General features: G+C 40.2%; 1 protein-coding gene across 1 annotated transcript in view; it reads right to left on the bottom strand.

Moving 5' to 3' along the window:
* FMR1NB (fragile X mental retardation 1 neighbor) overlaps positions 1-19,661 on the bottom strand; it is a 54,323-nt gene extending 34,662 nt beyond the window's left edge. The window contains exon 1 of the mRNA XM_005700467.2: positions 19,297-19,661. Coding sequence (XP_005700524.2) covers positions 19,297-19,606 — 310 coding nt within the window. The 5' untranslated portion in view covers positions 19,607-19,661. The remainder of the gene's footprint in view (positions 1-19,296) is intronic.
* Between the last annotated feature and the right edge of the window lie 1,583 nt (positions 19,662-21,244).

Here is a 21,244-nt window from a genome sequence, read left to right on the forward strand (position 1 = left end):
TTCATGCTCATGAGTTTATTTTAATTTTCCTAGGAAATCATCTGCTTATAAAGTAATTATCAAGATGGAATCATAAGAATATTCACTTGTAATTTTTAAATCTCCTTTATATCAATGAAAATATTCTTTCTTATTTTAATGAGACCAGCTTCCATACACATGTACCTGAGTGTATATTCTCATCCTGTAGGGTACTTTATTGCAATATGAACTTTATTATATGAATATGAACTTTGTTATACATGTTCAGTCGCTCAGTCGTGTCTGACTCCTTGTGACCCCATGAAACGGAGCACACCAGACCTCCCTGTCCATAACCATCTCCTGGAGTTCATTCAAACTCAGGTCCATCGAGTCGGACATGTTATACATGATAAATCAATCTAACTGTATTATTCAAATGGTCAATATTTTTACTTTTTTCTGTCAAGTACTAAAATATGTGTATCATAGTCTGCCAGTACAATTGTATATTTGTCCATTCCCAGTTCAATTTCTAAGACCATTTGTCTTACATATTTTAGCATTATGCATAAATATTCATTCATTATAGTTTTATCTTCACTGTGTACTACAGTATCTTGGCAATGTTAAAAATACCTCATTTTGTTCTGTTTTATCCTAACCCCTACTTGTTCAATAAATATGTTTTTAGTGCCTATTATATTTGAGGTTTTGGGAATATATCAGTGAACAGATCAGGTAAGATCCCTACCCTCATGAAGCTCACCATATAGTGGAGAAACCAAAAAAAGTAAACTAACAAATAATTATGGGCTTCCCTGATAGCTCAGTTGGTAAGAAACCGTCTGCAATGCAGGAGACCCCAGTTTGATTCCTGGGTTGGGAAGATCGCTGGAGAAGGGATAGGCTACCCACTCCAGTATTCCTGGGCTTCCCTTCTGGCTCAGCTAATGCCTATTATAGTTGAGGTTTTGGGAATATATCAGTGAACAAATCAGATAAGTCCCTACCCTCATGAAGCTTACGATATAGTAGAGAAAACAACAACAACAAAAAAAACACTAAACTAACAAATGAAATAACTATAAATTGCAATGTGTGTTATGAGGAAAGTGGCTATCAATACAATATAGGGTAGAGGATCTACTTTAAACAGAACCTGACCTCTCTGAGGTATTTCAGCTTACAAAAAAAACCTGGCCATACAAGGGGCTTGGAAGCCCAGGGAACAAGAAATTAGATTAACATTGCCAGCCATATTTTGCCACATTAGAGGGCTCATTGCTCTGCATCATACAGGAAAGGAGCTACAGTTGGAAGGAGACTTGACAGGATCTTTGTGTTCTGTACTGCCATTTGTTCACTCAGTGCCGACCTTGACTACCCTTGTCAACACGCCATTTGAAGGAAGTATCAGCTGGCAGCAGCATAAAGTGACCTGAGTCTCCATACTAGGTTGTCTTCTGCAGGGAGTGTGCTCTCTGGAGTTCTTGCAGGATGCAGATTGATCTCCAACTCAGGGTACTCTAGCCTCCAAACCCTGCCTGACAGGCTTGGCTTTAGCTGAAGCGAAATACAGGTCTGCTGCAACTTCTCTCAGTAGTGTCTAGCTTGGCTATCTTTCAGAAACCCCTCCAAATTCCTGGTATATAATGATAGCACCCTTCTTGGCTCTCTGAGTTTTCAACTATTACAGATCTTTTGGTCACTTCAATGAGTACAAAAGGAAGAGGCAATTAAATGTTTTACTCAGGTAAGCACCTATCAGCAGCAGCCTGAACCAAAAGCCTCCAGCATGTTTAATCTGCTCCCTACCACTGCTCGCTTCCCTACTCTGAAAGACAATTATTTTTAAATTAACATGAGCACTATTTCCCAAAGTATGTATAAGTATCATCAGCATTACATGATTTGATTTTAGGTGGAACACAGCTGAATATTTATGGGTGTATTTAATTTTTACTATTTACGTATTTATTATGAAAGTGTAGGAAAAAATATACATGACTAGTATAGAAAAACTACCATGACACCAAACAAGGTTTGACATCACTCACCATATGGCAAACCTTTATAAAAATCCCCTTTGATATCCCTGTTCTTTCATTTTCAGAAGCAGCTGTCCTTTTCTCTCTCCAGAATCTCCCATCAGCCAGTACCCAGGTCTTTTCAGAGCTTCCTCTTCACCTTATTAGGCTCCAGACTCTTTCCCCTCCCCCATTGTTTTTCATATGCAGAATAATTCCATCCTCTATGCTTCTAATTTGCATCTGTACACTCATTAAGCTCAGCAAATAAAAGATTAGAAACCAGCATTCCTAAATGGCAACAAGAAATGGTAAAGAATCAATTATGTTTCCCTGTCACAAAGAATTTTTATTTTTTAATTTCCCTGTTACCCAAAAAAAAAAAAAGACTGAAAATCTAACTAAGTTTCAAAGGGAAAAAATAAAACAGACTCAAAGCTGTGGGCTTCATGGGTATGTGACCTGTGCAATCTACAGAATGTGATTCTTAAAAGAGTCCTGCTGCTGCTGCTAAATTGCTTCAGTCGTGTCCGTAGACGGCAGCCCACCAGGCTCCCCCGTCCCTGGGATTCTCCAGGCAAGAACACTGGAGTGGGTTGCCATTTCCTTCTCCAATGCATGAAAGTGAAAAGTGAAAGTGAAGTCGCTCAGTCGTGTCTGACTCTTAGCGACCCCATGGACTGCAGCCCACCAGGCTCCTCCGTCCATGGGAGCTTCCAGGCAAGAGTACTGGAGTGGTTTGCCAATGCCTTGTCCAAAACAGTCCTACACTTGGTTTAATGTTCTTCTATCATCTTGAAATTCATAATACATTTTGAACAGGAGAGCCCCCCTCCTACTTTTTCATTTGGAAAATCATGCTGCTAGCCCTGCTCTGTAGTGAAGTATGTCAGATGAGGAACTAGATTAAAGGGTGAAGAAACAGAATGCGAACAGTAGCTAAGGGGTATCAGCTTGAAGAGGATTTTGCTAGGGCTTTATTTGAGGGTCTACCTATGCTGCAGTCTTTTCTGGGCCTCAGCCTCAAATAGACCTGAATTTGCATTCTGACTCTGCCAGGTACTAGCTAGTCAACTTGGACAAATTAGTAAACTTCTCTTTGCCTCAGTTTACTCATCCGCATAATGGGAACAGAATTTACTTTGAAGAATTCTAAGCATTACATGAAGTCATACACGAAATGCTTAGTACAATATAAAACCATAAATATTTCATCATATGTCTTTCACTTTTTAAATTGTTTATAACTTTAATAACATTACTTTGTTTTCAGGATATTTATTTTTATAAATAATTCTCTTAATCACAAATATGACCAGTTTTCCATTTATAACAGTGCTACAGTTTCCTTTTAAAACAAATGCATTTATATTAAAAAGTGAGGCAATTTAAAGAAAATATGAATAACTGGTAGCATTAAGATAACAAATTATGAAGGTATTACACAAATGACTGAGGCAGGAGAAATACCTGTCTAGTGAAATCTCAATTTTTAGACAAGATAACTGAAACCTAAACAGGTAAAACGATTCCTCAAAAGTCACATAGCAAGTCAGTGGCAGAATCATGATGACTCAGGTCTCCTAAATCCTAGTTCAGGGCTCCTCCAACTACAGCACATATACAAATGGTTAAAGCAAGACCGAAGTTCGTGCTTAGTGTGGTACAAGGCAATCAGACCTTCTATTGAGGTGCACTGCCTCATTTACTCACCAAGCATAACAGAGAAATGAAGTATAATACAGAAACTAGTCAAGAGGTTCTCTGCCCCCCATGGAGCTAAAACATTCTGAATATATTACCTACTGGTCAATCTTTATTTCTCTTTTTTAATCTTCCCCCAAAAAAGACATGCAATAAGGACTAACCCAATAAGTTAGAGAACTGGTGGAGGAAATGGGATCAAATTCCCAGTCCTGATCTACTGGTTTCTTCATCCTGTATGCCACTAGTTTATATGCCTTGTGCATAAAAACAACCTGAAAAGCAAGGTCAAAATGACAATACAACCTGGAGCTAACCCAGCAGTTACTTCAGATCCCTCAACCTCAATTCTCCCTGGTGGCATTAAATCTAAGAGAACTCAGAAGGGTCTATCTATGAAGAAGGGAAATTTTAGCTCTGGCACCATGTACCCTGATCTCACTGCAATACTCCAAGGGCATGGCCAAATTATTTTTATTTATTTTACCCTGAATATACTCTGACCACCCGATGCAAAGAGCCGATTCATTGGAAAAGACACTGATGCTGGGAAAAACTGAAAGCAAAAGAAAAGAGGGCAGAAGGGGATGAAATGGTTAGACAGCATCACTGACTAAATGGACATGAATTTGAGCAAACTCTAGGAGATAATGAAGGACAGGGAATCCTGGCATGCTGCAGTCCAAGGGGTCGTTAACAGTCAGACATGACTTAGCAACTGAATGAACAACAACAGTATGTTTTAGTTTGCTAGGGTCATTGTAAGAAAGCACCATAAACCTGGTGGCTTGAACAACAGAAATTTATTGTTTCAACAATTCCGGTGGCCAGAGGTCCAAAATTAAGATGTCAACAGGGTTGATTCTTTCTGAGAACTGTGAAAGAAAGCCCTTCTCCTTGGCTTATAGATGGCTGTCTACTCCCCATGTCTATTCATATAGTCTTTCTACTATCAATGTCTATCGCTGTGTTCAAATCTCTCCTTTTTATAATGAAACCATTCATAGTGGATTAGGGCCCACTTCACTTTAACTTGATTACCTCTATAAAGACCTTATCTCCAAATCAGGTCACATTCTGAGATACTGGTACAAAAAATGTACTACAACATTTTTTGATGCAGGGAGAGGGGAGATACATGTCAACCCATCGCATAATTGAGTTAAATCATTTTTTAAAATTTAAATTTATTTATTTTAATTCGAGACTAATTAGTTTACAATATTGTATTGGTTTTACCATACATTAACATGAATCCGAATAGCCAGGACATGGAAGCAACCTAGATGTCCATCAGATGAATGGATAAGAAAGCTGTGGTACATATACACAATGGAGTTAAATCATTTTAAATGCAAAATGATATTTAATCCATCCAGCGGTATATTACCTTTTGAGGATCTGGGAAATTTGACAACATATAGAATGAATCATGGATTATTTTAAGAGAAAAGATGTTAAACCTATATTGGAAAAAACTCCTCATGGAAATAAAGAAATTACACTGAATAATAGTATTCTCTTTTTCAAAGAAATCTACTCAAAACAGAAGTAGAAAATGAAGAACTCATGAACCAAGAAAATAAAAATGTACAATACATAGTTGTGTTTTCTAAATTACTTTTTCAGAGACTGAAAAAGGTCTCAGTTTGTAAGGTTCTCAGTTTTATTTGTAACTAACATTTACAAGTACATTAAAAGTAATTCAGAAATACTTTGTATTCCAGATGAATAGTAGGAAAAATATATACGAATAATCTGAAATAATATGATTTATAAATGATCATTTAAAATGGATCTTAAAATATTTTTCAAAGAGCAGAAATCATATCTTTCTACCTTACTTAAAACAGTTGATAAAAGAATGCATAACGTATACTTTATTTAACAATAAATTTTATCCCAAAGCAGCCATGACACAGTATATAGTGGGCTCTGTTCCTTTTACTTACAATGCCTCTGCCCAATTTTGCCTCCTCCTTTTGATTGTGGAGGACCTTAGTTGAAGAGATAGAAGGACTCTGGGGAGGGCAGGGAGAGAGAAGTCACTGAGATTAGACGTGGGGATCATGGAAGGTCTTTGGGTTTGAAGCTGGAGCTTGAGGGAGGGAGGGAGGGAAGAATACTGTGGGAAACCCAAGTCCTTTATGCAGAGGAGGAGACAAAATACCATAGTGAGGGGGTTGGGAGGGAGGGCAGACTAAAGGAGGTAAGGTAGACAAGGCCCTTTCTTGACAAGGGTTTCTTTGAGCTAAGAGAGGAGGCTGTGGGGAAAGGAAAAGTACTAGATTTGGGGGGAGGGGCAGCAAGAAAGATCTGGAGGAAGAAGTAGGAAAGACTTTGAGTGAGGAAAGTGAGGCCACAAGAGCACTGAGTAGAAGGAGGAAAAGAAGACTTCTGAGGAAGGAGAGTACCTGTGGGTGGTGAGGAAGAAAAACCTGTGAGTGGGGAGATTAGGGGGCCTTTGGAGGGCCAAAACAAGCATCTGGGGGAGGGGGGTGAGCAAAGGTCTCAAGGAGGGTAAATGAAGCAAAGGATTTTGACTGAGGAGCTCTTTGTGAAGGTAGGTTCGAGTGAGAAGAACAATGAAGGCATTTTAAGAGGGAGGTGAGAAGTGAAGACCTTGAGTGAGGGGAGTAAAGGGCTTTGTGAAATAAGGAAGAAAAGTTTTTGAATGAGGAGAGAGAAGACTTGTATGATGATCCAAGTAAAGTCATTATGGGGAGGTGAAGAATGAAAGGACCTTGACTAAAGGTTAAGAAGAACTTCTGGAGTAGTGATGAAGAGGGGAAAGCACTTGTGAGAGTAAGAGAGGAAAGGGATTTGTGACTGAAGTGACAGCGGGAGGATCTTCATGAACATATGTAAAGGAGAAAAGTTCTTTGAGAAAGGTGAGGAAGTTTAGTACTATGTGGAGAGAGGGAAGTTCCTACTTTGTGAAAGGACTGGAGGGAAAGAAGCCTTACAGGGGAAAAAGGGAAGTCATTTTGTTAGGTTAGAGGAGGCAGGGATGGCAATCATGAAAAAAAAGGGAAGGGCTGCCCTGGTGGCTCAGTGGTAAAGAATCTGCCTGCAATGCAGGAGACCCAGGTTCGATCCCTGGGTTGGAAAGATCCCTTGGAGAAGGACATGGCAACACACTCCAGTATTCTTGACTAGAGAACTCCAAGGACAGAGGAGCCTGGTGGGCTACAGTCCATGGCGTCGCAGAGAGTCAGACAAGACTGAGCTAATAACATGTTCACTTCCACGTTTGTGAGAGGAAGTGAGCAAGGAAAGGTCTCTGAGAAAGGAGGTGATGTAGAAATGAATTTGATAGGTTAGGTAAGGGGGGTTAATAAGGTGAGGTTAGACGTGGAAGAGCTTTAAGAGAGGAGGCATGGAGGTTAGCACTTTGAACAGTGAGGTGAGGGAGCTTAATAATGATAAATAGGAAAAGGAGTACGTCAAGGCTGTATATTGTCACACTGCTTATTTAACTTATATGCAGAGGACATCATAAGAAATGCTGGGCTGAATGAAGCACAAGCTGGAATCAAGATTGCCGGGAAAAATATCGATAACCTCAGATATGCAGATGACACCACCATTATGACAGAAAATTAAGAAGAATGAAAGAGCCTCTTGATAAAAGTGAAAGAGGAGAGTGAAAAAGTTGGCTTAAAGCTCAGCATTCAGAAAACTAAGATCATGGCATCCAATTCCATCACTTCATGGCAAATAGATGGGGAAACAGTGGCTGACTTTATTTTTCTGGGCTCCAAAATCACTGCAGATGGTGATTGCAGCCATGAAATTAAAAGATGCTTACTCCTTGGAAGGAAAGTTATGACCAACCTAGACAGCATATTAAGGAGCAGAGACATTACTTTGCCAACAAAGGTCCGTCTAGTCAAGGCTATGGTTTTTCCAGTGGTCATGTATGGATGTGAGAGTTGGACTATAACGAAAGCTGAGCGCCAAAGAATTGCTGCTTTTGAACTGTGTTGTAGGAGAAGACTCTTGAGAGTCCCTTGGACTGCAAGGAGAACCAACCAGTCCATCCTAAAGGAGATCAGTCCTGGGTGTTCACTGCAAGGACTGATGTTGAAGCTGAAACTCCAATACTTTGGCCACCTGATATGAAGAGCTGGCTCATTTGAAAAGACCATGATGCTGGAAAAGATTGAAGGAAGGAGGAGAAGGGGACAACAGAGGATGAGATGGTTGGATGGCATCACCGACTCAATAGACATGCGTTTGGGTGAAGTCCGGGAGTTGGTGATGGACAGGGAGGCCTGGCGTACTGCGGTTCATGGGGTTGCAAAGAGTCAGATACGACTGGGTGACTGAACTGAGACTGAACTGATACTGATTATGCGATAGGAGATAATAAAAAGTTCTTAGGAGAAATGAGGGATGGAAGTCATTCATGAGGGAAAGAAGGGAATTTGTGCAAGTTGGTGAGGAAATTTAGTAGCTTGTGAAAGGAAGCTAGGGAAGAAGATCTTTTAGAGAATATCTATTTTAAGTAAAGACACTGAAACACTCATCAAAACTTCCCTATAAAGAAAGTCCAGGAGCAGATGGCTTCATTGGTGATTTCTATCAAATATTTAAAGAAGTAATACTAATCCTTCTCAAACTCTTCCAAAAAACAAAAAAAGAGGGAACAGGTCTTTACTCATTCTATGATGCCAGTATTAACTTTATACCAAAGCCAGACAAACATACCACAAGAAAAAAAAAAAACTACAAACCAATATCACATATAAATACAGATACAAAATACTGGCTAATCAAATGCAGCTGCATATTAAAAAGACTATACGAAATGACCAAGTGAGGTTTAATCCCAAGAATCCAAGGATGGTTCAACATAATAATATCAATGGAACACACCACCTTAACAGAATGAAGGGGAAAAAAATTCACATGATCATCTCAATTGGTACAGAGAAAATATTTGGCAAAATCAAACTTTTATGATCGAACCACTCACCAAACTATGAATAGAAGGGATTTTCCTCAATGTGATAAAGAGCATTTATGAAAAATCAACAGCTAACATCATAATCAACAGCAAAAAACTAAAAGATTTCCCTCTAAGATTAGAAGATAAAGATGCCCACTTTTACCACTGCTATTCAACACTACATTGAAAGTTCTAGTTAGAGCAAGTAGAATACAAAATGAAATAAAAGACATCCAAAATGTAAAGGAAAAACAACTATCTCTATTCACAGATAAAATAATTCTATAGGCAGAATATTTTTTAAAGTTCACAACAAAACCTACTAGAGCTCATATAATTCAGCAAAGTTGTAGGGTACAAGATCAACATGCAAAAGTAAGTTGTACTTCTATACACCAGCAATAAATAATCCAAAAAGGAAATTAAGAGAACTTCATTTACAATAGCACCCAAAAGAATAAAATATCTAGGACTAAATTTGACCAAGGAGGTTAAAGACTTGTATAACAAATACTATAAAACATTGCTGAAATAAATTAAAGAAGATATCCATTAATGGAAAGACATGCCATATTCATAGCTTGAAAGACTTAATATTGTTATGATAGCAATACTGTCCACTGTGATCTACAGATTCAATACAATCTCTATCAAAACTTGTGACATTTTTGCATAAATAGAAAAGTTAGTCCTCAAATTTATATGGAATTATAAGAGGCCTTGAATACTCAAAGCAATATGAGAAGGAACAAAACTGAAGCAATCACATGTCCAGCTTTCTCAACTTGCTACAAATCTATAGTAATCAGAGTATGGTACTGGCATAGGAACAGACACATAGACCAACAGAACAGAATTTAAGAGTCCATCAATAAACCCATAGGTCTATGGTCAACTGATTTTCAACAGGGTGTCAAGACTATTCAAAGGGGAATGAATAGTCTCTTCAACAAATGGCACTGAAATAACTGGATCAGTTCAGTTCAGTTCAGCCATTCTGTCATGTCCGACTCTTTGTGACCCCATGAATCGCAGCACACCAGGCCTCCCTGTCCATCACCAACTCCTGGAGTTACTCAAACTCATGTCCATCGAGTCAGTGATGCCATCCAGCCATCTAATCCTCTGTTGTCCCCTTCTCCTCCTGCCCCCAATCCCTCCCAGCATCAGGGTCTTTTCCAATGAGTCAACTCTTCACATGAGGTGGCCAAAGTATTGTAGTTTCAGCTTTAGCATCAGTCCTTCCAATGAACACCCAGGACTGATCTCCTTTAGAATGGACTGGTTGGATCTCCGTGCAGTCCAAGGGACTCTCAAGAGTCTTCTCCAACACCACAGTTCAAATATTCACAAGCAAAAAGAATGCTAGACCCCTAACATGCACCACAAACAAAAATTAATACAAACCAGATCAACAATCTAAATATAAGGACTAAAACCACAAAACTATTAAAATAAAACAGATGAATGGATAAAGAAGCTGTGATGCATACATACAATGGAATATTATTCAGCCACAAAAAGGAACATGTTTTGAGTCAGTTCTAATGAGGTGGATGAACCTAGTGCCTATCATACAGTGAAGTCAGAAAGAGAAAAACAAATACCGTACACTAATGCATATATCTGGAATCTAGAAAGATGGTACTTATGAATCTATTTGCAGGGCAACAATGGAGACTCAGACATAGAAAAGAGACTTACCAATATGGGGTGGAAGCAGGAAGGAGACGGTGGGACAAATGGAGAGAGTACAGTGGAAACATATACATAGGGGGAACTGTAAAGATGGCGGAGGAATAGGACGGGAAGACCACTTTCTCCCTCACAAATCCCTCAAAAGAACATTTCAACGCTGAGCAAACTCCACAAAACAACTTCTGTAGGCTGGCAGAGGACATCAGGCAACCAGAAAAGCAGACCATTGTCTTCAAAAACAGATTTTTAATCTTTGCTCTTAGATTTTTGTTGTCAATTTTGTACATTTAAAAACCCAAACTTCACTACCCAAGTTTACCTGAGAGCGAGATTACTGGTTTGACCACTCTCTCCTCCTTTGGAGTCTCCTTTTTCTCCACCAGGTGGCCTCTGTCTCTTTTCTCCCCCATCTCTTCTCTATCCAACTCTGTGAATCTCTGTGTGTTCCAGACGGTGGAGAACACCTAAGGAACTGGTTACTGGCAGGATATGTCTCTCTCCTTCTCATTACTCTCTCTTATCCTCCTGGTCACCTCTGTCTACTTCCTCCCTCTCCTCTTCCCTGTATAACTCCGTAAATACCTCTGAGAAGTCCAGACTATAGAGCGCACATAAGGAAGTAACTACTGGCTAGCTTGCTCTCTCCTCTTTTGATCTCACCGCATCTCATTCCAGTTACCTCTAACTACCCCCTCCATCTTCTCTTCTCCTTGTAACTCAGTGAACCTCTCCGAGTGTCCCTCAATGTGGAGAAACTTTTCATCTTTAACCTAGATGTTTTATCATCGGTGCTGTATGGATGGAGAAGTCTAGAGGCTACTGTAAAAATAAAACTGAAAACCAGAAGCAGGAGGCTTAAATCCAAAGCCTGAAAACATTAGAGAACTCTTGAATTCAGGGAACATTAAGCAATAGCAGCTCATCAAATGCCTTCATACCTACACCGAAACCAAGCTCCACCCAAGGGCCAACAAGTTCCAAAACAAGACATACCACTCAAATTCTCCAGCAACACGGGAACACTCCCCTGAGCTTCAATATACAGGCAGCTCAAAATTATTCCAAAACCTTTGATGTCTCATAACCCATTACTGGTCACTCCACTGCACTCCAGAGAGAAGAAACCCAGCTCCACCCACCAGAACTCCAACACAAGCCTTCCTAACCAGGAAACCTTGAAAAGCCACTGATAGAACCCCACCCACAGTGAGGAAGCTCCATAATAAAGAGAACTCCACAAATTACCAGAATATAAAAAGGCCACCCCAAACGCAGCAATATAACCAAGATGACGAGACAGAGGAATACTCAGCAGGTAAAGGAACAGGAGAGTTGTCCACCAAACCAAACAAAAGAGGAAGAAGTAGGGAATCTACCTGAGAAGGAATTCCAAATATTGATAGTGAAAATGATCCAAAATCTTGAAATCAAAATGGAAACACAGATAAATAGGCTAGAGACAAGGATTGATAAGATGCAAGAAAGGTTTAACAAGGACCTAGAAGAAATAAAAAAGAGTCAAAATATAATGAATAACGCAATAAATGAGATCAGAAACACTCTGGAGGCAACAAATAGTAGAATAACGGAGGCAGAAGATAGGATTAGTGAAATAGAAGATAGAATGGTAGAAATAAATGAATCAGAGAGGAAACAAGAAAAACGAATTAAAAGAAACGAGGACAATCTCAGAGACCTCCAGGACAATATGAAATGCTCCAACACTCGAATTATAGAAGTCCCAGAAGAAAAAGACAGAAAGAAAGATCATGAGAAAATCCTTGAGGAGATAATAGTTGAAAACTTCCCTAAAATGGGGAAGGAAATAATCACCCAAGTCCAAGAAACACAGAGAGTTCCAAATAGGATAAACCCAAGGCGAAACACCCAAGACACATATTAATCAAATTAACAAAGATCAAACACAAAGAACAAATATTAAAAGCAGCAAGGGAAAAACAACAAATAACACACAAGGGGATTCCCATAAGGATAACAGCAGATCTTTCAATAGAAACTCTTCAGGCCAGGAGGGAATGGCAAGACATACTTAAAGTGATGAAAGACAATAACCTACAGCCCAGATTACTGTACCCAGCAAGGATCTCATTCAAATACGAAGGAGAAATCAAAAGCTTTACAGACAAGCAAAAGCTGAGAGAATTCAGCACCACCAAACCAGCTCTCCAACAAATTCTAAAGGATATTCTCTAGACAGGAAACACGAAAAGGGTGTATAAACCCGAACCCAAAACAATAAAGTAAATGGTAACGGGATCATACTTATCAATAATTACCTTAAACGTAAATGGGTTGAACACCCCAACCAAAAGGCAAAGACTGGCCGAATTGATACAAAAACAAGACCCCTCTATATGCTGCTTACAAGAGACCCACCTCAAAACAAGGGACACATACAGACTGAAAGTGAAGGGCTGGAAAAAGATATTCCACTCAAATAGAGACCAAAAGAAAGCAGGAGTGGCAATACTCATATCCGATAAAATAGACTTTAAAACAAAGGCTGTGAAAAGAGACAAAGAAGGCCACTACATAATGATCAAAGGATCAATCCAAGAAGAAGATATAACAATTATAAATATATATGCACCCAATATAGGAGCACCGCAATATGTAAGACAAATGCTAACAAGTATGAAAGGGGAAATCAACAATAACACAATAATAGTGGGAGACTTTAATACCCCACTCACACCTATGGACAGATCAACTAAACAGAAAATTAACAAAGAAACGCAAACTTTAAATGATACATTAGATCAGTTAGATCTAATTGATATCTATAGGACATTTCACCCCAAAACAATGAATTTCACCTTTTTTTCAAGTGCTCATGGAATATTCTCCAGGATAGATCACATCCTGGGCCATAAATCTAAACTTGATAAATTCAAAAAAATCGAAATCATTCCAAGGATCTTTTCTGACCATAATGCATTAAGATTAGATCTCAATTACAGGAGAAAAACTATTAAAAATTCCAACATATGGAGGTTGAACAACACACTTCTGAATAACCAACAAATCACAGAAGAAATCAAAAAAGAAATCAAAATATGCATAGAAACTAATGAAAATGAAAACACAACAACCCAAAACCTGCGGGACACTATAAAAGCAGTGCTAAGAGGAAAGTTCATAGCAATACAGGCATATCTCAAGAAATAAGAAAAAAGTCAAATAAATAACCTAACTCTACAACTAAAGCAACTAGAAAAGGAAGAAATGGAGAACCCCAGAGTTAGGAGAAGGAAAGAAATCTTAAAAATTAGGGCAGAAATAAATGCAAAAGAAACAAAAGAAACCATAGCAAAAATCAACAAAGCCAAAAGCTGGTTCTTTGAAAGGATAAATAAAATTGACAAACCATTAGCCAGACTCATCAAGAAGCAAAGAGAGAAAAATCAAATCAATAAAATTAGAAATGAAAATGGAGAGATCACAACAGACAACACAGAAATACAAAGGATCATAAGAGACTACTATCAGCAGTTGTATGCCAATAAAATGGACAACGTGGAAGAAATGGACAAATTCTTAGAAAACTACAATTTTCCAAAACTGAACCAGGAAGAAATAGAAAATCTTAACAGACCCATCACAAGCATGGAAATTGAAACTGTAATCAGAAATCTTCCAGCAGACAAAAGCCCAGGTCCAGACGGCTTCACAGCTGAATTGTACCAAAAATTTCGAGAAGAGCTAACACCTATCCTACTCAAACTCTTCCAGAAAATTGCAGAGGAAGGAAAACTTCCAAACTCATTCTATGAGGCCACCATCACTCTAATACCAAAACCTGACAAAGATGTCACAAAAAAAGAAAACTACAGGCCAATATCACTGATGAACATAGATGCAAAAATCCTTAACAAAATTCTAGCAATCAGAATCCAACAACACATTTAAAAGATCATACACCATGACCAAGTGGGCTTTATCTCAGGGATGCAAGGATTCTTCAATATCTGCAAATCAATCAATGTAATTCACCACATTGACAAATTGAAAAATAAAAACCATATGATTATCTCAATAGATGCAGAGAAGGCCTTTGACAAAATTCAACATCCATTTATGATAAAAACCCTCCAGAAAGCAGGAATAGAAGGAACATACCTCAACATAATAAAAGCTATATATGACAAACCCACAGCAAACATTATCCTCAATGGTGAAAAATTGAAAGCATTTCCCCTAAAGTCAGGAACAAGACAAGGGTGCCCACTCTCACCGCTACTATTCAACATAGTTCTGGAAGTTTTGGCCACAGCAATCAGAGCAGAAAAAGAAATAAAAGAAATCCAAATTGGAAAAGAAGAAGTAAAACTTTCACTGTTTGCAGATGACATGATCCTCTACATGGAAAACCCTAAAGACTCCACCAGAAAATTACTAGAGCTCATCAATGAATATAGTAAAGTTGCAGGACATAAAATCAACACACATAGAAATAGAAATTAAGGAAACAATTCCATTCACCATTGCAACGAAAAGAATAAAATACTTGGGAATATATCTACCTAAAGAAACTAAAGACCTATATATAGAAAACTATAAAACACTGATGAAAGAAATCAAAGAGGACACTAATAGATGGAGAAATATACCATGTTCATGGATCGGAAGAATCGATATAGTGAAAATGAGTATACTACCCAAAGCAATTTACAAATTCAATGCAATCCCTATCAAGCTACCAGCCATATTTTTCACAGAACTAGAACAAATAACTTCAAGATTTGTATGGAAATACAAAAAACCTCGAATTGCCAAAGCATTCTTGAGAAATAAGAATGGAACTGGAGGAATCAACTTGCCTGACTTCAGGCTCTACTACAAAGCCACAGTCATCAAAACAGTATGGTACTGGCACAAAGACAGACATATAGATCAATGGAACAAAATAGAAAGCCCAGAGATAAATCCACACACATATGGACACCTTATCTTTGACAAAAGAGGCAAGAATATACAATGGAGTAAAGACAATCTCTTTAACAAGTGGTGCTGGGAAAACTGGTCAACCACTTGTAAAAGAATGAAACTAGATCACTTTCTAACACCCCACACAAAAATAAACTCAAAATGGATTAAAGATCTAAATGTAAGACCAGAAACTATAAAACTCCTAGAAGAGAACATAGGCAAAACACTCTCAGACATAAATCACAGCAGGATCCTCTATGATCCACCCTCCCAGAATTCTGGAAATAAAAGCAAAAATAAACAAATGGGATCTAATTAAAATTAAAAGCTTCTGCACAACAAAGGAAAATATAAGCAAGGTAAAAAGACAGCCTTCTGAATGGGAGAAAATAATAGCAAATGAAGCAACTGACAAACAACTAATCTCAAAAATATACAAGCAACTTATGCAGCTCAATTCCAGAAAAATAAACGACCCAATCAAAAAATGGGCCAAAGAACTAAATAGACATTTCTCCAAAGAAGACATACAGATGGCTAACAAACACATGAAAAGATGCTCATCATGACTCATTATTAGAGAAATGCAAATCAAAACCACAATGAGGTACCACTTCACACCAGTCAGAATGGCTGCGATCCAAAAATCTGCAAGCAATAAATGCTGGAGAGGGTGTGGAGAAAAGGGAACCCTCCTACACTGTTGGTGGGAATGCAAACTAGTACAGCCACTATGGGGAACAGTGTGGAGATTCCTTAAAAAATTGCAAACAGAACTACCTTATGACCCAGCAATCCCACTGCTGGGCATACACACCGAGAAAACCAGAATTGAAAGAGACACATGTACCCCAATGTTCATCGCAGCACTGTTTACAATAGCCAGGACATGGAAACAACCTAGATGTCCATCAGCAGATGAATGGATAAGAAAGCTGTGGTACATATACACAATGGAGTATTACTCAGCCATTAAAAAGGATTCATTTGAATCAGTTCTGATGAGATGGATGAAACTGGAGCCGATTATACAGAGTGAAGTAAGCCAGAAAGAAAAACACCAATAGAGTATACTAACACATATATATGGAATTTAGAAAGATGGCAATGACGACCCTGTATGCAAGACAGGAAAAAAGACACAGATGTGTATAATGGACTTTTGGACTCAGAGGGAGAGGGAGAGGGTGGGATGATTTGGGAGAATGGCATTGTAACATGTATACTATCACGTAAGAATTGAATCGCCAGTCTATGTCTGACGCAGGATACAGCATGCTTGGGGCTGGTGCATGGGGATGACCCAGAGAGATGTTATGGGGAGGGAGGTGGGAGGGGGGTTCATGTTTGGGAACACATTTAAGAATTAAAGATTTTGAAATTAAAAAAATAAAAAAACTTAAAAAAAAAGAAAGAAAGAAACATATACATATTACATTTTACCATATGTAAAATATATAGCCAAAGGGAATTTGCTGTATGACTCAGGGAACTCAACTTAGAGAGGTAGGGTGGGGTGGGAGGACGGAGGGAGAATCAAGAGAGAGGGCACATATGTATACCTATGGCTGATTCATGTTGATATATGGCAGAAACCAACACAATATTGTAAGGAAAGTATCCTTCAATTAAAAATACGTAAATTTTTTTTAAAGAAAACCTACAGAATGAGAGAAAATATTTAAAAATCACATATTCTGAATATATGAACTCTTACAACTCAGTAACAAAACCACAAACAATCCACTTTTAAATGGTCAAATGATTTGAATAGGTATTTCTGCAAAGAGCATATGAAAAGCACATGAAAAGCTACTCAATATTATTAGTCATTCAGTTCAGTTCAGTTCAGTCACTCAGTCGTGTCCGACTCTCTGCGACCCCATGAATTGCAGCATGCCAGGCCTCCCTGTCCATCACCAACTCCCGGGGTTCACTCAGACTCATGTCCATCGAGTCAGTGATGCCATCCAGCCATCTCATCCTCTGCTGTCCTCTTCTCCTCCCGCCCTCAATCCCTCCCAGCATCAGAGTCTTTTCCAATGAGTCAACTCTTCGCATGAGGTGGCCAAAGTATTGGAGTTTCAGCTTTAGCATCATTCCTTCCAAAAAAATCCCAGGGCTGATCTCCTTCAGAATGGACTGGTTGGATCTCCTTGCAGTCAAAGGGACTCTCAAGAGTCTTCTCCAACTCCACAGTTCAAAAGCATCAATTCTTTGGGAAATACTAATGAAAACCACAATACGATACCACTTCACTTGCACTAGAACGGCGCTCATAAATAAGGGAGATGATAAAAAATCCTGGTTAAATGAGGACCCTCATACACTGTCATGGGCTTCCCAGGGAGTGCTGTGCTGTGCTCTGTACTAAGTCACTTCAGTCATGTCTGACTCTGCAATCCTATGGGCTACTGCCTGTCAGGCTCCTCTGTCCATGGGATTGTCCAGGTAAGAATACTGGAGTGGATTGCCATTTCCTTCTCCAGGGGATCTACCCCACCTAGGGATTGAACCGGTGTCTCTTAAGTCTCCTGCATTGGCAGGTGGGTTCTTTACTATTAGTGCCATCTGGGAACTTGCCTGCCAATGCAGGAGATGTAAGAGACACGGGTTTCACCACTGGTTGGAAAGATGCCCTGGAGAAGGGCATGGCAATCTACTCCAGTAATCTTGCCTGGAGAATCCCAGGGACAGATTAACCTGGCGGGCTACAGTCCATAGGGTCGCAAAGAGTCAGACATGACTGAAGAGACTTAGCACACATACACTGTCAGTGGCAATATAAATGGCTCAACCACTTTAGAAAAAATTTGGGACTTCCTCAAACAGTTCAACATGGAATTCCCATTTGACCTAGCAATTCCACTCCTAGGTACATGCTCAAGAGAACTGACAACATATACAAAAATTTATACAAGAATATTCATAACAATGGGGCTTCCCTGATAGCTCAGCTATAAAGCACCTGCATGCAATGCAGGAAACCCCGGTTCAATTCCTAGGTGGGCAAGATCCCCTGGAGAAGGGAATGGCACTCCACTCCAGTATTCTTGGGCTTTCCTGGTGGTTCAGATGGTAAAGAATCCACCTGCAATGCGGGAGACCTGGGCTTGATCCCTGGGTTGGGAAGATCCCCTGAAGAAGAGCATGGCAAACCACTCCAGTATTCCTGCCTGGAAAATCCCCATGCACAGAGGAGCCTGGTGGACTATACTCCATGGGATGGTAGAGTTGGGCATGACTGAGTGACTAAGCACATTTATAACAGTATTATTCAAAATAGCCAGCAAGTGGAAAGAGAAAAACCCTGGGGAAAAACCCAAAAGCCCAGCAATTTGATAAATGGACAAACAAAATGGAGTATATTCATACCACAGAATAGTATTCAGCCATAAAAAAAGGATGACGCACTGATACATATGCTACAACGTTCCAAAATCTCGAAACCATTACACCAAATAGAACAAGCCATATACAAGGAAGGACAAATATTACATGTTCCCAATTATAGTAAAAGTCCAGAACAAATCCATAGGGGCAGGGCCTGGGAAATGAGGAGTAACTGCACTCTTAGTGGGTATAGGTTTGAATTCGGGGTAAGGAAAATATTTTAGAACTAGAGAGAAGTGGTGGCTGCTCAACGTTTCAATATCTAAATGCCACCACACTGTTCAAGACCAGTTGATTTTATGTGCCGAGAATTTCACCTCCATTTTGTTTTATAAATGGCGGGAGGTGAGAGAGGGGTAGGGCTGTGTGCAGGCAAGTAGGGAGGGAAGGGCTTTCTTAGCTGACGGAAGGGATGGAAGGTCCTTCTGAAGGGAGAGAGGGAGGGAAGCCATTTGTCTATCAATAAGAGGGCCGACTGTGAGGGAGCCATAGATGGCCTTCGCACCACCGCGCGCAGAGGTCGCCCCCTTTGACATCTTCCCCTCACCCTCACCCTCCAGTTCCCCTGAGGGACCCCTGCCCAATGTCCTCCGGGCAGGCACTCACCAGCACTCGTGTAGAAGCACAGCAGCAGGAGGAACCAGAAACCTAGCAGGAACAGCCCGAAGCGCTGGCTGACCCACACCTTTACTGTAGATCGGCGTGTCTCACCCCGGACGCCATGCACAGATGCCTGCCCCCTAGACTGCTGCGCGGACGCCATGCTACCCCTAGGGTTTGACTCCGTCGCTGGGTTCTCCGCACTGCTCTCCCCTCCCAAATTGACTTTCTTGGACTGCTCCCGCTGCAATCCTCGGAATTTTGCCCGGGTCCTCGACCGAATCCTCCCCCGGGTCGACTTCCTATCAGCAGGCATAACTCCGGGTGACCGCCACGCTGAGGTACTCCCTCTTTGATGGCCGCCCAAGACCCAGAAGACCTCGGGGCAGTGACGCTTACGTGACATCCCTCTCCCCTGCGGCACGTGCGGCTCTCGTGCCGTGCCTAGGCCACGCCCATTCGTAACGGCGTGGCATTGTCTAGTTGTTTGTGCCCATGCGCCGCACGCAAGGCCCGGCCCTTCTCGGGTGTGGTAAACGTTGTCTAATGAATGAGTGCGCCCAAACGGCCTGTGCAAGCCGCAGAGCAGCATCAAGCACCAACAAAAAAGCCTCGCTGGAATTCATACATCAGCCTTGGCTCTTAACTCCGCTTCAAAGTCAGTCCTCTGATACCTCTGTGGTCACCACAGTTCATCACTGCAGCAACGACAGATAAATGTGGCTTTTTAAATGTAAATTTTCATTAATTAAAATTAAATGGAATTAAAAAATTGCTTCTTCAGTCCCCGTAGCCCCGTACCAAGTGTTTGATAGCTACACACGGCTCTGGTGACCATATCAGACAGGGGAAGAAAACGAGCATCTCTGTCATGGCAGAAAGTCGTTATGGGCAGCGTTGGATGGGACAAGTGACCGTTGGGACTATGATAGATATTCAGGTGCTTGCTACCCTGCAGTAGGAGCTTTTAAGTGGAACAACATGATATTTCCCTTTAGAGACCTTAAGGTTGTTATGAATAAACAGTGGGACAATATGATAATACAAAGTGTGTGCCGCTGCTGCTGCTGCTAAATTGCTTCAGTCGTGTCCAACTCTGTGCGACCCCACAGACAGCAGCCCACCAGGCTCCCCTGTCCCTGGGATTCTCCAGGCAAGAATACTGGAGTGGGTTGCCATTTCCTTCTTCAATGCATGAAAGTGAAAAGTGAAGTCAAGTCGCTCAGTCGTGTCCGACTCCTAGCGACCCCATGGACTGCAGCCTACCAGGCTCCTCAGTTCATGGGGATGTTCCAGGCAAGAATACTGGAGTGGGTTGCTATTGCCTTCCCTGCAAAGTGTGTGAGGAACACAAAAAAGAGACTCAGAACCCTTCGGTTTGATTCCCATTATTTGTCACTAATGAATTAAGTGCTTGCCTTCTCCTGTGCCTCAGTGCTGCATGTGTAAAATGAGAGTTAACATTGTCTGAAAGTCCCCTCCTGTTTCTAAAATCTGACTCGGGCAAAATCCCATTAACTCGCTTGGTTTGGGCATATCTGGAAAAGCATCTTGTAGGTGATGCTGGAGCACTTGTTCAACTACCTTGGTCTAGTTTTCAAGTGATGTGAAAACGATCCCCTTCAACTGCATTTCCATCTATTTTCTTACTAAATTTTACTCTGACTTTCCAAATGGTTTCCTACTAATCATATCCTATTGTCCTTGTTATTCTTTCCAATGTTAATAAGCATTTTATAGTGGCGAGGAGGAAGGAATTTTTCCTACATAAATAATTCTTGAAATGTAGCCTACTCCACCTCACCCCCACATCTAGGAGCAATTCATAATGCTCTGTAGTTTATTAAAGGAGTTGACAGAAAAAGGCGCTGGCTTTCCTTCCCTTTTATCTATTTTAAATCTCTCTCTCTCTCTCTTTTTTTTTTTTTTTTGGCCTTAACTTTTCCAAAACTAA

Source organism: Capra hircus, unplaced genomic scaffold, assembly GCF_001704415.2.
Source record: "Capra hircus breed San Clemente unplaced genomic scaffold, ASM170441v1, whole genome shotgun sequence".
Lineage (NCBI taxonomy): Eukaryota > Metazoa > Chordata > Mammalia > Artiodactyla > Bovidae > Capra > Capra hircus.